Source organism: Filicampus tigris, chromosome 10, assembly GCF_054856515.1.
Source record: "Filicampus tigris isolate MCC_2025a chromosome 10, RoL_Ftig_1.0, whole genome shotgun sequence".
NCBI lineage: Eukaryota > Metazoa > Chordata > Actinopteri > Syngnathiformes > Syngnathidae > Filicampus > Filicampus tigris.
Window position 1 is genome coordinate 19,256,608 of NC_141226.1, and position 18,524 is coordinate 19,275,131.

General features: G+C 44.6%; 1 protein-coding gene across 9 annotated transcripts in view; it reads left to right on the top strand.

Moving 5' to 3' along the window:
- The window catches only part of LOC147141182 (myomegalin-like), a 46,346-nt gene that overhangs the window by 12,522 nt on the left and 15,300 nt on the right, over positions 1-18,524 (top strand). Inside the window, exons 8-28 of one of the 9 annotated variants that reach the window (XM_086042199.1) lie at positions 1,351-1,507; positions 2,657-2,710; positions 9,021-9,158; positions 9,224-9,343; positions 9,414-9,506; positions 10,346-10,570; positions 10,652-10,810; positions 10,883-10,984; positions 11,473-11,652; positions 11,729-11,908; positions 12,030-12,224; positions 12,750-12,932; positions 13,000-13,116; positions 13,185-13,256; positions 13,362-13,462; positions 14,089-14,231; positions 16,728-16,846; positions 16,922-17,052; positions 17,131-17,302; positions 17,847-18,009; positions 18,099-18,215. In XM_086042199.1, the coding sequence (XP_085898325.1) occupies positions 1,351-1,507; positions 2,657-2,710; positions 9,021-9,158; positions 9,224-9,343; positions 9,414-9,506; positions 10,346-10,570; positions 10,652-10,810; positions 10,883-10,984; positions 11,473-11,652; positions 11,729-11,908; positions 12,030-12,224; positions 12,750-12,932; positions 13,000-13,116; positions 13,185-13,256; positions 13,362-13,462; positions 14,089-14,231; positions 16,728-16,846; positions 16,922-17,052; positions 17,131-17,302; positions 17,847-18,009; positions 18,099-18,215 (2,921 nt within the window). Of the gene's footprint in view, positions 1-1,350; positions 1,508-2,656; positions 2,711-5,293; positions 7,485-9,020; positions 9,159-9,223; positions 9,344-9,413; positions 9,507-10,345; positions 10,571-10,651; positions 10,811-10,882; positions 10,985-11,472; positions 11,653-11,728; positions 11,909-12,029; positions 12,225-12,749; positions 12,933-12,999; positions 13,117-13,184; positions 13,257-13,361; positions 13,463-14,088; positions 14,232-16,727; positions 16,847-16,921; positions 17,053-17,130; positions 17,303-17,846; positions 18,010-18,098; positions 18,216-18,524 lie in introns of those variants that run through there. The other 8 variants (XM_086042196.1, XM_086042192.1, XM_086042197.1 and 5 more) reach the window with 8 other exon arrangements.

The following is an 18,524-nucleotide window of genomic DNA, read 5'->3' on the forward strand; positions in this document are numbered from 1 at the left end:
ACCAGTACAAGGATAAGCCGCTTTAAAATGTGTTTTTCTTTATTTATACCTTTTTTTTTATTAAGTGTACATGATTTTGGCATGTCCCCACAAACTGCTCTGCTAACTGCAGTGTGTGTAATAAGTGGTCAAATGACACTAAGTATTTTTTACATGGATTTATTGGCCATAAAAAAGCAACAATTAGATCATGTTTGTTCTATTTTCATAATCATTTTGAAGATTTTGTATGCGCCCCAGAAATTGCTGTCCACTCTGTCATTATGGCGTAATTGTGGCTTTAAGAAACCATATAATCTTCTCAGTGATGTCACAAGCAGCATTTTGTCTTTCTTCAATGAAGGCGGAAACAGCGGAGAGTTTCAGAATCAATATTTACAGTTACGTTTCGTAATTGTCATCATATTATGTGTGAAGTTGGATGTTGTGAAGCTTAACATGTGTCCGCTCTGTCATTGTGAAATTGATTACAACAATTGACATCAGACAGTTCAAATATATTGTTAAACACTACGCAGTCAGCTTGTGAAGGTCGGCCATGTGCTTATTAAATGTTAACGTTAGCCAAAAAGGTCAACCCTGTCATTGTCCACCCTTCAGTAAGCTCATATATTTTACTGTTTGCATGGACCTTGTATGCACTAAATTTAAAAAAAGTGTGGGAGCAAGACCAATATGCATTTTCTAACAGCATAACATGTAATTATTACAATGAATATGTTCATTGGAAAAAAAAATACTTTTTGGGGGGTGAAATGAGGAAATTTCAAAGGCACCCTTTTGGTGATATTGACTCAGAATATAATATGAAAGTTATTATTTAAGTAGTTCATTTCAAAAAGTGAAACCTATATAACACAGATTCATTTAAAAGAGGTAGAGAAAAAATCATTTTGATTGTTTCTTATGTAATATTTTGATTTCTTGCAAGTATGGAAAGTATGTGTGGAATTGGATTTTAGACATTGCCAGCTCTGGAAAATTATGGAGAATAGAAACTATTGAATGAAAAAAAAATGTTCCCATAAAATTTGGAATATCTAAAAAAAAAAAAAAAAAAAAAAAAAAAAGAGGGGTTTGAGAGAATAAATAAGACATTAATTGATCCCATTGGGCCATTTCCGTACCAGTACAGTAATTTTAAAACAGTATGCTCAAGTACAGTATCTCTACTTAATTATGCACCCATCCATTTTATACCGGCACATGAGAGGATTTATTTCCTATTGAATAGTGCGTGTGTGCAGTTTTGACTTTGAGAGTTGATCGAGTCAAGTATTTGAGATGGTTTTCTGTAGTGTCATGCAAGCATTCTTAGTAACGGTGACGCCTGTGTGTGTGTGGGCTCAGAATTATCGAGGATCTGACAAAAGAGCTTCACTCCAAGGAGGCCCGCATCACAGAGCTGAGTGGGGAGAAGACAACTCTCGCACACAGGGTGGGGGAGCTGGAGGGACAGGTCCACAAGCTGTCGTCCTCTCTACTACAAAAGGACAAGGATGTGGAGGTACACTGGCCCTTTTAAAGCGGAAGTCAACCCACCCCCCCCAAAAAAAATCTTTACAATAATATATTCTATGCAGCCTCACTAGTAAAAACGTGATGTTCTGATCAATATTGTGTTTGTGGAATATGAATGAAGCAGCAAAATCCAGCTGTTTTTAAGCCATCTCAGGGGGCGGCCATTTTGTCACTTGCTGTCGACTGAAAATGACATCACAGTTGCTCAGGGCTCAGGTAAGGACCAATCATGCCTCAGCTTCAGAAAACAGGTGAGCCGTGATTGGTTGCTACCTGAGCCCTGAGCAACTGTGATGTCATTTTCAGTCGACAGCAAGTGACAAAATGGCCGCCCCCTGAGATGGACAAAAACGGGTGGTTATTACTGCTTCACTCATATTCCACAAATGCAACATTAATCAGAATGCCGTGTCTAGACTAGTGGAGGCGCATACAAATTATTGTAAAGAAAATTTGGGTTTTACTTCTACTTTAGGACTTACTAGATTTTGTCATCCATGCAGGTGCACTGATCACTTCATATACAGAATCTTCCACTTTATGATACTGAGAACTCGTCCAAAATATTATTACTAGCCTTCTAATATTACCACATTCCACTCGGCCACTGCATCTCTTCTCAACAGACCTCTCCAGTGGACAGAAGCTCCTGAAGCAGCATATGTCACATTCCTCAGCCTAATTTAAACAGCTGATCGTGTAGGGCAAAGGAGTTATTTCACCGTGTGGAGAACTTCTTAAACAAACAAGCACAGACATAAACAGGTGGCGTTTACTGTTACGGACAGACTCTATAGAGTATTAGTGGATGATGTTTGTGAGGCTTTCAATATAATTCAAAATCTTTACACTCTTACCTTTTTCAAAACTTACTCAGTAAATAAAGTGGGTGTTCAAATTGGATTCCATAAACCTCACTAGGTGGCATTACAGTCATAGAAACAGATGTGTAAATTAAGAAAACTGAAAAGCAGTAAAAAGATCCCGCCATGTTCCTAACTTCCTAACCCTATAAAGTTTAGTTTTTTGGATTTCCACAAAACTGTTTATGAAGTCGTCATAGACAATTGGAGGTATGCCCTGTGGGATGCCTTGCGGTCATCTATAAGCATGCATTATTTTCTCTTTCATGCAGTTCTATCAGGAGGAACTTGGTCATGAGAGGCTGCGCATCGAACAGGAAATGCAGGTATGCCAAACTGATTTGGACCAGAATAAGTGTATTTAAAATGATTTTTTTTTTTTTTTGGGGTATTCAAAGAGCTCGCATTGAGCTCGCCACTAAGTCAAATTCCTTATTTTTGAAGAGCAGAGCCTACATTTGACAAAGTCTGCCTCCTCCCTCTGCTGAACAACAACAAATATTTTCAGCAATGGACACAAGCGGGAAGGGCAAAGCCGACCAATTCAAAAGCGTGTTGTTCTTAGAGAGGGTTTATATAACCGCAAAGTACCGACTCCTATTACAGTTAGTGCTTTATCTGACACCCCCCCCCCCCCCCCAAGGACATGTTCACTCCTCATATGCTCGTTAAAGCTTCAAAATGACGGAGGAAATAATATTGTCAGCAGCTCACACCACCCACCAGTGGAAATATTATTTGGGTTTCATATGAATGAATACTACACTATCTACTTAACATTGCAGTGGGCTATAATATGTTGTCACATAAGCAATGATTTGTTTTCAAGGTGCCTCTGCATGCAATTTAACTATCAAATCCATTTAGTGGGGTTTAATGCAAATATACCTGCTCAAATGTTCGCAATGGATACACGTATACATGATCATTCCTGCCATACAGAGGCACGCGTGTGAATAATAAGGCAACGGGACTCGATCCAGCCTGCCACATCCTTTTTGGGGGGCTGCTAAAACATATAAAGTGTCTACTTCACGTTTCTGGTTAAAATGATTATTTGTATTAGTTTCGGCTGAAGATCTATGGTCAATTGTTTGATTCACTTTTTACGGGTTTTACAAACATTTTTTCCACCAAATACCGTCCTTATATAAATTGAACAATAGTTGAGCACTTTAATCCTTGGTTATCATTCTTTTCCGACTTATAATAACAATTGATACGATGAGATGATTATTCAGTTATGATTCATAACAGCGCTTTGAGGAAAAACATAACGGTAACTGTGGCCCATGATTAAAAAGTAGTTGTATACTCACATTTAACTATGAGCACAAAGTGTCATGTGAAAATTAAATATGCAAAAGGCTTCATTCCAAGTCAGTTTTAAAATCATAATAAAAATTTGGTGGCATATAACCAGTAATTATCTCCTATACAATTCAATATGTTATCTTTTGTCGGCACGAGTTATTTAAGTTCAACAGAGCAGAGTGATATCTCTCTAGACGAGTTCTGTTTACAGAGAAGTGTTCGTGTGTTTAAGCATTCCAATGCGGTGCCCTCTGTCATATGTGCGTGTGTGCATGCTGGCATCTCGCACTCTCAGAGTTCACTGACTCTGGTTTCAGTCAGCCTGTCGATAGATCAGGTTGACTCCTGAGCGCCCCGTGAGCCAGACAGACGCCGATATTGACTTGATGTCCTTCCAGACTGACAGCCACCACAAGAGCTCTTAATTTGTTCCCCTGACACCACAGCCATTTAGATCCCAATCCATGGCAGAGAGGAGGGAGTATCACGTTGACTGGTCTCACTTCCACTGTTGCCAGGCAAAACAAAAGTCTGGACAAAGCTAAGACATTGTTTGGATTGTGTTCTTGACTTCTTTTGGGTCTCACATTCTAAAAGACAGAGTTATCTAACAACTCAGTATTTAACCTTCAAATAATCACCTCGAGGAGGACATTATGTTGAATCTTCCTGCAGGAGTCTTAAGTCACTAAATTAACAGGCCAAACAATTCCTTTGAGGATTTTCCCTGCGTATTTGTTTAAAAGTCACTGCAAGACAGCGTGACCATCTGCTCGGATGCCAGACAAAACTTGACATATGAATTACAGATGCCTGAGAAATGCCGCGTTGTTTGAGTATTAACACTCACATCATTGTGGGGATATCTGCTCCAGGCAACAAATCCACAAACTGATGACGAATTATCTGATGACCATTTCAGAATGTACCCTGCTTGTTGCCCCAAGTGAGCTGGGATAGGCTCCAGCACAACCTCAGCCCTAGTGAGGCTAAGCGGTGTTGATTGATGGATGGATGATGAATTATAAGGGAAAGTGTGTTGTTTATACCAGCAAGACTGAAAGTTTTCAATAATTGTTTCTATGATGTAAAAAAAAAAAAAAGTTGCATTTGTTATGATTTGCTTTACGTGGGATTGCACAACCCTAATACAGTATATTTTAAATAACCGTGTTTAAAAGCATGCTGGTCTTGATCCACTTTATTGTCCATACTGTTTTTCAATCTTTATTAAAGACATTTTACGTTAGAAAAAACAAATCTCACTGCACACACTGCAATGTAACTATGAATATGAAAGTGATGTGTTGGGCAATTTGCCCTCTAAAATAATTACGGCCTCACTTTAACTACTAGTGTTGTATCCACATCTTACCCTGACAATGATGCAGGATTACAACTTAATGTAGACATTGTTGTTGAGTGCGGATTTTAAATTTCTAGAGCGTCACTAATGTCACTCGGGAGTTCACTTACCAAATCAGTCAGGCGAGCTGAGCTTTGCTAACTGAGCGAGAGGAAGTAGCCTACACAAAGGGGAACGCCGTGTTGTCCATTTCCTATTAACCCAGATAAAGACAAATATATCACGACTTTACGTTAGATTCGCTCTTTAGAGAACTGGCCGTGCACTTTAATGAGGATTTCTTTTGATTGTTTTTTGAGAAAGGGCTAACCTGTGTGACGGCTACGGACTTTGAAGTCCCTTTGTGCTGTGAATGGTACGCTCCAGTGCTGTGGGTTTGGTTCAGCCTGCCTCCTCGTTATCTCCCCCGGAAGATCTCAGGCAGCGCGTAGCACCTGACCGTCGCGGTAACAGACGGCCGTGAAATGAGAGAAACATCGCTTCTTCGCTTGCCGAAACCCTCCACGAGCCTGGAAAACAGCTTAGGGGCTGCCTGCATCTGTGTTTTGTCCGTATGAAAAGCGGCGGCGGGACAGTTTTCAGTCGGCGGTCGTGATGAAGTCTGCGGCGGCGCGGGGGCTCGTGACTGTCCGGTGAATGAATGGTGCAGAGGAGCGAGCTGGCCGGGTTACCGAACAACACTTGTTTGAATTAAAAACCTACTCGGAGACTGTTGATATTTTTTAACACTGCGTCACCACGCCTGTTGCCATGGACCACAGCACCTGGCGGAGAAGACGCACCTGGTCCGAGTGTTCTATTGTTATGACTGACTAGACGCTCGTGTTTCCTGTCAAGCCAAGGTTAACTGAAGGTACTGAAAGGACAAGGACGTTCAGTTTGAATGCCTGCTAGTCGTAATTTGCATGTGAACAACCGCTCATAATCGAGGGAAATGAGCAACATCTTTATCAAAGCTGGTTCACAAAATGAAAGGGACATGTTGCGTCTGTGAAAACCAAAAGGGGCTTACTGAAGCGTAAAGACTGAGCCACAAAGCTATGAACACAGACTGAACATAATGCACTTTTTATGTGTGTAACCGCTCATAAGGGAGAGAGGCAGCTTGTTCAATGCTGGACAACAAAATGAAAGAGACATGTCGCATCTGCGGACGGGATCTCTATGGCAACCAGCGCCGGTGGATCTTCCACCCGGCCACCAAACTCAACCTGCAGGTTCTGCTGTCACACGCTCTCGGCCAGGAGCTGGCGCGAGACGGCCGCGGGGAGTTCGCCTGCTCCAAGTGCGCCTTCATGCTGGACCGCATGTACCGCTTCGACACGGTGATAGCCCGTGTGGAGGCCCTCTCCATCGAGAGACTTCAGAGGCTCCTGCAAGAGAAACATCGGCTCAGGCAGTGCATCGGCGGATTGTACAGGAAGACAAACTCGTTGGAGAGCGCCGTGACTTCTGCGGATGAAAGTGAAGCAGCAGGAGATGGGATGGTGGATATTTCTGGCCTCACCCATGCGAAGTACTGTGCTCTTCTTCAGGAGGACCTCGTCTATTCTTTGTATGAATCCTGGGCTGATGACAGCATGGATTGCCACCATCGCCACCACCACCCGTCGTCTTCAGCTGGGCCGGGGTCAGAGGTTGCAGGGTCTCACCGTTGTATGCCCACCACTCCTAGGAGATGTCGAGGTTGTTCCCATTGGCGCGTGGCCGACTCTGACTATGAAGCTGTTTGTAAGGTGCCCAGGAAGCTTGCAAGGAGCACTTCCTGTGGCCCCTCCACCAGATATTCCGCCAGCTTCATTGGAGGCAGTGGTGGCGATGCTGAAGTAGAGGAAAAAGGAAATGGGGAGGAGCCAGATGAACCGCCATCCTCTCTGACACTAGTTCCTGGTTCTCAGGATGTGTCAAGGACTTCAGATAGCGACCGCACTCTAGCAGGAAGAGCCAGCTCCAGCCCCTCTATAGCATCCCTGGAGACATCTGAGGACTGCTTTCAGCCTAAAGGCACAACAGATGAACTGCTGAACTCTCCCAAAGAGTCGCTGGATGACCGGATATCTGACACCCTCCCTTACAGAGCGCCTCATGGCCATGCCACTCCTGGATCAAGCTTCTCTCTGGCCCTGTGTTTGCTACAGAATTATGCTGTCCACCGACCGGTCCAAAGTACCAAGGGCAGTAAACTTCCGGTATTGCTTAGACGCAGCTCCAATCATGGAAGGTTGGACTTCCCTGATCCAATTTTGGAACTGACATTTGGAACTCTGGATGGTGAAGGATATCGCCACATGGCAACACCTGAGCTGGAGGCCCCCCTGATCCAACTGCGTGCTGGACCAGATCGTGACCCTCACCGGGATAATGTAGAAGACTACTCGGAGGATTTTTATATCGAGTGTCCGCCACCAAAGCCGCATCAGGTGTAACATCTTGGCGAGCGGAATTGTGAATGTACTGCATTTGGATGAGGACACTTTGATCCGTGAATAACCCACATAGTGCTGTCAGTTCCCCTCCAAATTACTTTGTCGGATCCTCGTTCTAGTCAATCGCACAGCTGAAGAAATGCTTACTAACAAGCAAACCCAAGGGGAAAATCCTAACTTGGAGTTCCCCAAAACTGTTCATAAAATAATTGTGACCAAACGACCCCAAAAATCTTTATTTACAAAAATAATCACGTGTGGTACTCTGTAATGGTTGGCAATCGCGGTTTTGCTGAATTAGCCACACAAATGTGTCAGTCACTGTATCCAGCTCACACAGCAGGCAGGCAGGCAGAGGATGTCAGCAACCATTGTGGTTTGTGTCTATGTGAAAGAATACATTGAATTAGGAGTCAGTAAGCTTCCAGCCACGGCATGGCCTACTTGCTTAATGTGTGTATGTCTGTGTTGGCATGCAACAAAAAGGCCATTGAAGGCACAGGATTCTTTTCGTATGTGAAACTCAAAACAAGACTTTAACATCTGCGTTTCACGATGCAGCATGTATCCGAAGACAGCATTTCAGAAAATCATTTGCGATCAATTAGTAAACCTCGGCGTTAGCTTTGTTGGGCTCTCTGTAAGTTGGCTTGACGTAAGTAGGTTATGAGAGGGGAGATGGTGAAGACAGTGGCTTCTGCTATTGGCCTCATTTCACCCACTGCCCTTAAGGCAAAGCCACCCACCCATTGTTACAAAAACCTGTCATCTCACCAATTCAGCAATTCCATTTGAAATTGCAATAACTACCGCAATTATTTTTGAAAAACAAGTGTCGTGCTTGAGAGTAGGAATCACACGGGACAGAGGCAACCGTCTAGGGGAGTGCACATGTGGGTTATGTAAACATAATAGCGGTACACTCCCGCTAACTCATGCGTGTAGCAAAGTTCTATGCGAGAGGCTTTTACCAAATGATCACATGAATGGGCAATTTTAAATGTTGAACGACTGTTACGCAATACGCAGACTATGCTCTTGTGGTCTTGAATTTTTTTTAATTTTTTTTTTGCTTTAAAAAGTCAGTCCTTAGTGAGACTACATAGACTATGATTCTTTGCGCTGCTGAGCCAATAGGAGCACATGAATGGCCAAGATTATTTCTTTGGGAATGTCGTTGTTATGTACGTACAAAAAGAAAATTTTGTGGTGTTTTTTTTTTTTTTAATGAGCTTTTTTTTTTTTAAACAGTACGGTGAGCTTACATATCGCCAACCTCCCCGCAATATTGTGATAAGATCGGATCGTGATATCCCTAGTCCTTACTACACCATACAGTATTATTGACTGACAATATTGTTAGTCAATTTATTAATAAGATTAGACCAATTTATTAATAAGATTAGACCTAATATTATTGAGCAAATATTCCCACCCGCTTCTGCAAACCATTGGAGGCTGCCTCAAAACTTTTGTCTCTAAGACGTACTGTATGTGAGCTGATGATTTCGCTCCCTCTTTCGCCTGCAGAACCTTGTTGAGGAGCAGCAAAGCCAGTTGAACCAATACGAGTGCGCAGCCGGTCAGTGTGTCAGCGAGCTGCAGAAGGCCCAACTGCAGATCCAGTCCCTGCAGGCCAAAATCCACGAGAGTGATTCCAACAATATGGTAAGACGAGTTCAGAGGAATACGATTGACCGGAGTCTGAGACTGACTTGTGCATCCACCTGTAGAAGCTGCAGGAGAAGCTGAACGAGATGGAGTGTGAGCTTCGTTCACTCCGCCAGGCTGCTCAGAGTCGGGAGAGAACCATCCAGGACCTCACAGAATCCATCAGCACCAAAGACACTGAGGTGAGCGTCTTGGAACAAAATGGATTCGATTGAATGTGTGCACTCTACTCAATCGGCATCCTGGCTCCAGGCCCAGGAGTTGTATCAGCTGATCGAGGGGCAGAACGTCACATTATACAAGCTGCGAGAGATGGCGCACCGGAATCAGCTCACACAAAGCAAGGTCAGATGTTAATTCTGATTAGTCAATCGTCTGATGTCCTCCAGTTGGCAAACAACGCATCGGCTGTGCAGTAATTTAACTCGATTCACAGAATATATAAATGACTACTTATACACAGTGAAAAAAAATCATAATCTTATTTTGTTATTTATTAATCATAATCTTATTTTGTTATAATTTAATAATATAAGTCCCCCGCCCCAAAGACCACATAAATAATCTGTGGACTTGTTCTAAAAGTAGCTCACCAGTGATCGGAAATTTAGCAACGTAGTAGAAGTGATCATTTGAAAATGTAAACGCTTGCAGAGATTTACAGAATGTGTTTCGTTTTGACATTTGTGTTCGTTAAATCGTTGTTGATAATTGTGAGAAATCATCATGATCAGTGTCTTCATAATAAATAGAATAAACAAATAAATTCACTTTTTTGTTATTTGCTCATTTATTGATTTGCACAAGTATCCATGCTCAGTAATTACAGTCTTTAGTTATTTTTGTATCCTGTACTCTTTATGCACTCTCGACCTCGTCAGATTCCTCTTTGATATGATGTCCACACATTGATGGATATTTTTGAAACTTAAAAAGCATTAAAAAAAAAAATCTGTCCATATAAATTACATTCTGAGAACAAACCGAAAAACTCAAGTGCAAAAGAAACAAGTGTCACTGCCTCTTACCTCTAAACATAAAGCCATTTCAACAAACACAAGCCTGTCAATTGCAATAGGTGTCATTATAACCACAAACTATTGTAGCCAACCACAAGCCTGACGAAAAAGGTTTCTGGAGAAGGCCAGTAAAAAAAGCCTTCTAATTGGTTATTCCCTCTTCAGGCTCCAGAGGGGGTCAGCGAGTCCGTGACACTTGCCCAGCTGCAAGGCGAGCTGGTGGGAGTGCAGAGCTCCCTCTTCTCTTTGGGTCTGGAGCTGGAGGCCAGCCAGAGGAGTCTCAGACAGAGTCAGAGACAAGGTGAAGATCTGGCCCGCTTCAAAGACAGACTGAATGCTGACCTCCAGGTTGCGCTGGAACACAGGGAAGAGACTGAAAAACACAATCAGGTTTGTGGCTATTTACAAGCAGGGCGGGGTGTACAGCATGTGCTATTCAAAAGGCTGAACTGCTTCTACTCTTCGCTGCAGGACCTGCGTTGCGCGCTTCAGAAAAGTCGCGCTGAGCTCCAGGCGAAAGAAGAGGCTCTGAAGGAAGCCCAGACACAGCGGCTCACTGCGGCGCAAGAAAAAGACAGAAGCATTGCGCAGCTCAATCACTCTCTGCAGGTCAAGGAGCGACAGTTGCAGGTCAGCCCTCACGCTTTGCGACCGTCATATAAAACTGCAGTTTACCAAACGTGTCTTCACGTTATTTTGTAGGAGTACTCAGAAATGTTCCAGGCGCCAGAAAGCTCCAAACCAAGAGAGGCACTTCTTGAGAAATTAAGAGAGCGGATTAAAGACCGAGACAGAGCTTTGGAGGTAATTTTTTTTCACACGCCTTACATTTAACAATATCTTTACACTCACGTAATGATTAAATTAACATCAAAAGTGAGTACTTGTCCTGATGTAATCAATCGTCACCGATTCTTGAAGGTGCTTGAATTTTTGATGTGCTTGAATATTTCACAACAGTGCTTTCTGAATGAATCATGGAGAAATAAAACATTGCAATACACAAAAGTACAGTTTCCTCATTTTAGATGTTTTATTCTAAAATGTAATATGCTATGAAATATTTCAAAATGGTGCACGTGAGCATAAACTCAGCATACCTCAGTCGGGATTTATCGCTTTGACATTCTGGACTTCCTTGATGCCAATTAGCCAGGGTTTTGGCTCCATTCCTTGCCATCATAGCAAAAACTGCAAATAAGTGGGGAGAGGTTACACAGGAAAAAAAAAGACTAGGTGAATTTGCAGATATTAAGTAATAAATATCACAACTGAATCGGACCTTGGATCAGGTGTTCTCATCTCACAGAACGTCCTCCCTCTGCATCCCGCAGCACTCCATTGATGACAAGTTCCGCTGTCTGGATGAACGTGAGGCTCAAGTGAGGACGCTGCAGCTGGCGCTGAGGGAAAAAGACCGAGACCTGGACAGGCTGCGCTGCATCCTGTCCAACAACGAGGAGACCATCACGGTACACTTGAGCTGCAAGGTCGAGCCGACGTTCATTCGTACACTTCCCATATAGCCACGCTGTCTGCTTATTTTAGAGTCTGGACGCTCTGGTGCGAGGGAAAGAGCTGGAGCTGGAGCAGGCGGCCGACGCCTACAGAAACCTCCAGTGGCTGAAGCAGCAGAGTGAGGAGAGGGAGAGGAGCACTTTGAGGGAGAAGGACACCGTCATCGGCCAGATACAAGCAGCGCTGCAGGCTCGCAGCAAGGAGATGCAGGTTACAAACACATTTAGTGATTTTTTTTTTTTTTTTTTGGGCTTCTGTGCTAATGCTTGGCTCGCTAAGCTTTACAAGAACAAAGTGGACCAAAGTTGTTTGTGTGTGTGTGTGTGTGTAGGATCTGACGGCGAGCCTGGTCGCCAGGGTTCAGGCCGGCCCCACCGAGGTGGTGGAGGAGTTGAAGGCTCGGCTCCAGCTGAAGGAGAAGCTCTTCCAGGAGCTGCTGTCGGACCGCAGTCGCCAATCAAGCGAACACCAAGCGCGGGTGTCGGACCTGCTCAACGCCCTCAGTGCCAAAGACCAGTACCTGCAGGTATCCCCTTTATTCTAGTGGTTATCCTTTTTGTCGCGGTGTGGAACGAATTGTCATTGTCATTGATGAATGCTGACATTGATGAGTAGTTGAGCTAGCTAAACAAGAGAGGCAAAGCCAAGTGGTCAAAGAAAAAGAAAGAAAGAGTTGGCTTCACGCCACCGGCTTTCTCCTTTTGTCCTTTCTAATGTATTCTAAAGAAACCGACTGTTGCAATCCCCCATTTTTGGGACCAAAACACACTGAAATCAGGTGTACAATATCAAATGTGAAATGCTCCGTTACAGTTGCAACAGAGAGACCGGAAGAATCACAGAAAGGCGGGACTGTTGGGATTTTTTTTTTTCTATGTTCGGCTCCTAGTTAGAGAGCAGCAAGATGTGCAAAAAGCACTGAAATGAACAAATTTCCGTTCATCCCGAATCTTCCCCCGAAAGCAGAATACAAATGTGCAGAGATTGTGTTTGTGCCATGTCGTTGTCACCCCGATGTATTTTCGGACGCATCACTCTGTATCCATCTCAGGACAACTCGTACAGGCTGTCCCTGGTGATAAGCGAGCGCACGGGCCAGCTGCAGGAGGTGCGCGGGCAGCTGTCAAAGAGGGAGCAGGAGCTGTGCGAGCTGAGGCGGGACAAAGAGAGGGAAAGGGGCGCAGACGCGCAGCATCTGCGAGGTCTTCTCCGAGAGAAAGAAGCCTTCATCGAGGTGCCGCTTTCAACCCTTCGTCTCGCTGTCCCCGGGCAAAGTATTTACCGTTCACTTGATCGATCAGGAGGTGATGCAGAACCGAGAGGAAGCTATGATGCAGTCGTCGACAGAGAGTGACGAAGACATGAAGGCTCTTCAGGAGGAGTTGCAGTTAATGCTTAAGAAGGAGAGGGAAGCCCAGGTGCGCGTGGACATCCATTCTTCTTTTACCTGTTTCCATATTAACCCGTCCGTATCCACTCCTTGCAGGGAGAACTCTTTGCCCTGCGTTCATCGTTGGCTGCCCAGCAGGCAAAGGGAGCTGCAACAGCAAGTACCGAAGTAGGTTGTTGCGTCCGTTCACGGGATATGTGACCAGTAATTTGCGGGGGGGGAAAAAAAAAAATCAACTCAAGTCTCATTCTATTTCACCCGTAACGAAATCAGCACGTGCTGGAGCAGCTTGTCTCCGAGTACCGTCAACTGAATGGTGCCCTGAGGGCCGAGAAGAGATTATACCAGAATCTGGTTCACGGCAACAGCGACAGGTAGGCAGTGGACACTAAGCAGTCACAACATTCGGTCCACCTGCACATGAAAACAAGAATTCTGTCTTACGATGCTCGGTTGTGTCACATTGGAGTTATTGTTGTGGTTGTAGTTTGCGACGTCACAAAAGTGGAATGCTCATTCTCCTTGCGCTACCGGTAAATAAGACAAGGGAAATATTAGCGTTTTTTTTTTTTTTCTTTGCTACATTATAAACATTTCTCCCACATGTTCGCCAGCTTTGAGCATCTTATTGCTAAGGAACTATGTTGAAGTGAGGGGAGGAGCTTCATTTAGACATCCATTAACGTCCTGTTGATAGAAAAGTAATGCTTTGCCGCCATCCTGAGGCATTATAGGCAATATATATGATAAAACCATTTTAGGGGCGGTGTCAGTTACTGCGCCCACCTGCCCGTCCGTCTCTGTTTATGAAATAATGTTTTGTTAAAACGAATTTGTTCCCCTCAGTGTCAAGCCAAAGTGAGCATTACACTGTTCAACCAATTTTTTTACGGCATTTTCTAAATCGGGATTTATGAATCCTGGCGCTGGATCCCAATAGACAGGCTGTGCAGGCAACTGCCTTGGTAGTGTGCAATGTCCAACTGTGCTCTCCACTCAGCAGCTCAGACAAGGTCCTGGCCCTCCACACTCAACTGGACTCGGTTCAGGCACTCCGCGGACAACTAGAGGAGGTCCTGGCCCGGATTCAGAACATGGCCCTCGACCTGGAAAGGGCTACCAAAAGGCAACCTGACTTAGGAGGTGGGAACGGTCAGGGTCGAGCCTCTGGGTCTGCAGGGGGCGCTGTCACAAATGCTGTGTGATGTTTGGTGTGGCCTCAACACGCTGATGCAAACGTGTTCCTGAAAAAGTTGTGCTCGTAGATTAAAAAACACCTAACCTCATCCAGATGCAACATAATCAAAGAAGACTAACCTCAGTGGAGTCATGTTTATTAATATACTTGTGTTGTGCATATGTTCTCTGGTTTCAAAAAAACTGCCTGCGTTTTTTTTTTGTTTTTTTTTTGTGGGTTTTTTTGGGTTCAGTTTTGCCATTTCTGTGTGCCGTCTCTCACCGATTTCACTCTTCCAGCGTTAGAGCCGCACTCACGTTTTCTTCAAGTCTAGTGGAGAAACTGAAGCCCATGCCTTATACATCGAGTGCAACACCTCGCCATCCATTATTTGTCTGACATCATCTTGTCGTCTGCAAGGACATGAACGGCAGTTCACGCAAACGCACCGATCCCTCCAAAAAGAGATTTCTCCCGCGCTTCTGTAGTCGGCTTTAGATTTTGCGCACACAGAGCAACACAACTGAAGCCCTTTGAACAGTGGGGTGGTGTGCACAGATGCACGACAAGTTTTCATGAGTGGGCCCGGCCGTCTGCAACTAGTGTGCGCTGCCATTCAAATGGATGGGTGCAAAGGGAAACGGCCAATCGAAAACGGCCGGTTCTATCGCCATGCTCCTTATCCAGACAGCCACCACCAAACCGTGCCAAAGTAGTAACGGCAGTATGCATACAGTATATTGTTTTATTGTAGTACTTTTTCATAATTTCAAATATACCTGTGCTAAAAAGCGAAGCTTGGAGAGTCTCTGTCTCCGAAAAGCACGAGTACAGTTGGTGGCGCTATCATATGTCAATAGCCTCGCAAATATCCACTCTCCTTTATTCTCGCCGGCTTCCTCTCTATTGTTATACTGTAGTTAAGTCCACTTCTGACTTTACAGTCTTGTCATAATGAAGTAGTAGTTACGGGATGTGTTGAGCCTCAAAATCTTGTTCCCTGATAAGAACAGCCGGGGTCGCGTTTTTACCGTTACGCCGCGTCAGGAGAGTCGCCAACCATTTGGTTCGCGATTGTTCAGTTGCGTCGCTGGGTGTGTGGCAACCCGTACATTTCAAAAGGAACTTTGCGCTCGCTACATTATAGTGGAGATAGGCTTGAGACATGAGCTCAGCTATATTAGAGCAGATGCTAGTGAACTTGTGATAGTGATAGTGGTTCGCTTTTGCCATACATGATGATACGTGTGTTGTTCAATCCATCCTGGAAGCTCTTATCTCACCTCAGACATTCTGTGTCAATACTTTTTGTATTTGAAATGCAACTCAATAAACACATGCTGCTTTTTCTCTGTCCAAGAGAACTTCTTCTCTTTATGGATTTCTCTTTTGTTGTGTTTATTGGGAGACGTTTTGAGACTATCCCAACCCAGAAATTCCTGATTTTACCTAGTAAGGACCCACAAGCTCTGCCCCAGAATGTCGCTGGTCCCTATTTCTTATTAAAAACAATTCCAGCACCCTCAACACACAGCTGATTGTTACATGTAAATTCATGACGTGACACAGTCATATTAAATGTGTTTATGTCCCTCCCACCTGCGTGAGTGGCATGCATTCCATGTCTGCATGACTGTTTCTCCCCCAAACACTCCAGTATGAAACACCAAATGAGCAAAGCTGTCACACTGACGACCGCTGCTTGAGTGTGTTAGTGTCAAGAAATACACTTCCTCCACCTATGCCTTCCTAATACAAGTGGACACTCAAAGAACAACATACAGACCCCACCCCTTTCCTAGTGATAACATTTAATTCAGACATAGTCACATAATTATGTACTGGACACCCACGTAATGAGTTCAAATACTACAGAAATGCAACAATATACTACTGCTTCATGTTCCAGTTCCCTCATCCAGCCAAGATAACGCTGCGCAGTTCCATTCCAACTATAATCAATGAAAAACGGAATATTGTTATATCTTTATATCTAAAGGAATATTTTAATACAGCACCTGTATTGGATTATCACATTGTGCATTGTGCTACACACATGGCCATGAGTATAGCGTCAATGTGCTTCTTCACCGGCTATAACCAACTCAAAATGTTTGCCCTTGCCCAGACCAGCCCAAAGTGGCTTTATTTTACTTCCACCTTATATAATCCCCGACTATATTTTTCTTCCAAAACTGACAAACCTCCCTGGTTTTCAGTAAGGCACTCCACCAGTGGGTTAGCTCCACCCTTGCGTGTGTTTTTGGCCAGCTGGAAAGAGATGACATAACATTTTCCCTCAGCCCTGTGACTCCACGTCACCGTGGCGCTGTGTTAGTGGAGAAAATAGCCCCATGAGTAGAAAAAGGGGTCAAAATGACAGGAACAGGAGAGATTTAGGCTACGAAGCCATAGCGACTCCAAACGTGGGCCGCGTCTAAATGTGCTGGCTGTGTTTGCAGACGTCAGCACTGAGGAGGAGGAGGAGGAGGGAGACGATGAAGACGGCAGCAGCGATGAGTTCACAGACAGCATCGAGGAGGACGAGAAAGTGACGTCTGCAAGTTTGCCTCCCACTCAGGTTGGACTTTTCTGTCGCGTATCCATGTACAGCAGTTCAAACGCATCCTAACGCTCCTATGTGTGTTTTGCGTAGACTCAAACGGCCCGTGGACATGAAGGCCAGTCTGGATTCCTGAGTACTAGCACACAGTCGGTGGAACTGGAGCTCAGGGAAATACAGTCCCAGCTCGAGCGAGAGGGATTCGCCTCGGTGACCCAGATGAGGTGCATGTTTGTCCCAGTGACAATTGCCATTGTTTTTCTCTCCATTTGATGGCGACCTTGTGGTCTGTTTGCTTAAAGGAGCACGCTGCAGAAGCTCCGGAAGGAGAACCAGTTCCTAAAAGAACATCGGGGAGTGGGGACAAACCACAGGAGTCTTCACCAGGGAGAGTTGGAGGAGGAGGATACTGAGGAGGAGGAGGACTACATGGACGATGATGAAGAGGGGGTTACATCTTCAGTGCCTGTTAAGGTAAAATAATATCCTGTATATTTGCTCCCACGTTTTCCCTCTTTAGATCATGTGACTGTGTCGATAAGGTTACTACTGGTATTTGGGGGAAAGGACAACGTGGTGACCTACTGGTTAGTACGTCTGGATATGCTGACTTAGGGCAAGAGGCAGGGTGCCCCTAAAAAGAAAAAAATCAACCCAAACATATTTTATTCAAGAATATGTTCTATGCAAGCCCACTAGTTGAAACGGGGCATTCTGATAAATATTGCATTTGTGGTATAAGAGTTAATCCACCCGTTTTTATCCATCTCTGGGGGCGGGAATTTTGTCACTTCTGTCAAAAATGAAAATGACATCACAACTAACCAGGGCTCAGGTAACGACCAATCGCGACTCAGCTTTAGAAAACAGGCGAGCTGTGATTGGTCACGATGTCATTTTCAGTCGACAGTTGATTTGTCTTTAAACCAAAAATGTCTTGAAATGTTCCGTCCCTTTGCAATTGTAATGAAAAGCGAGTTGTTTTTGTCAAAAGGTTTGTGTGTCATTCCTGTGGCAGGGCTTCGAGCCTGCAGCGGGCGTGAGCGAGGCAGAGCAGGCGCTCAGTGAGCATTCGTCCCGGCTTTGCTCGGAGAACCGAGAGCTGCAGGAGAGGCTGATGGTGTCCGAAGCTACCGTCCACGCTCAGGCCGAGCAGCTGAAGGACTACAGGGACCTGCTCAGTGAGTGCGGCCGCCACAGCAACACGCCGGTAGAAAGGTTGACATTTTTAATCGCGCGCATCGTTGAACCGCTTTGCTATCTACTGCAGCGGAGACGTCCGTGCAGCAGGCCAGTAAGCAGGTGCAAGTGGATCTGCAGGATTTGGGCTATGAGACTTGTGGGCGCAGTGAAAACGAAGCTGAGAGGGAGGACGCCAGCAGCCCAGGTGACGCTCTCACGCGCGCTGCTGAAACGCTCTCACACGCTTTCACAAACACACCACTGAAATCCTTTTGGCTACCGCGCACAACTGAAATGCTCTCATGCGCTACTAAAATGCTCACATGAAATGCTGTTTTGCACACTCGAGCACTCACACACTAATCATTAATTTTTTAACTAAAATGCTCTCATGCGCACACACAGAACCGTTCCGAAACTCTCATACAAAACTGAAATGATCTCACACACACTACTGGAACGCGCTCACACGTCATTGAAATACTCTCACATTACACTACCGAAACGCTCTCAC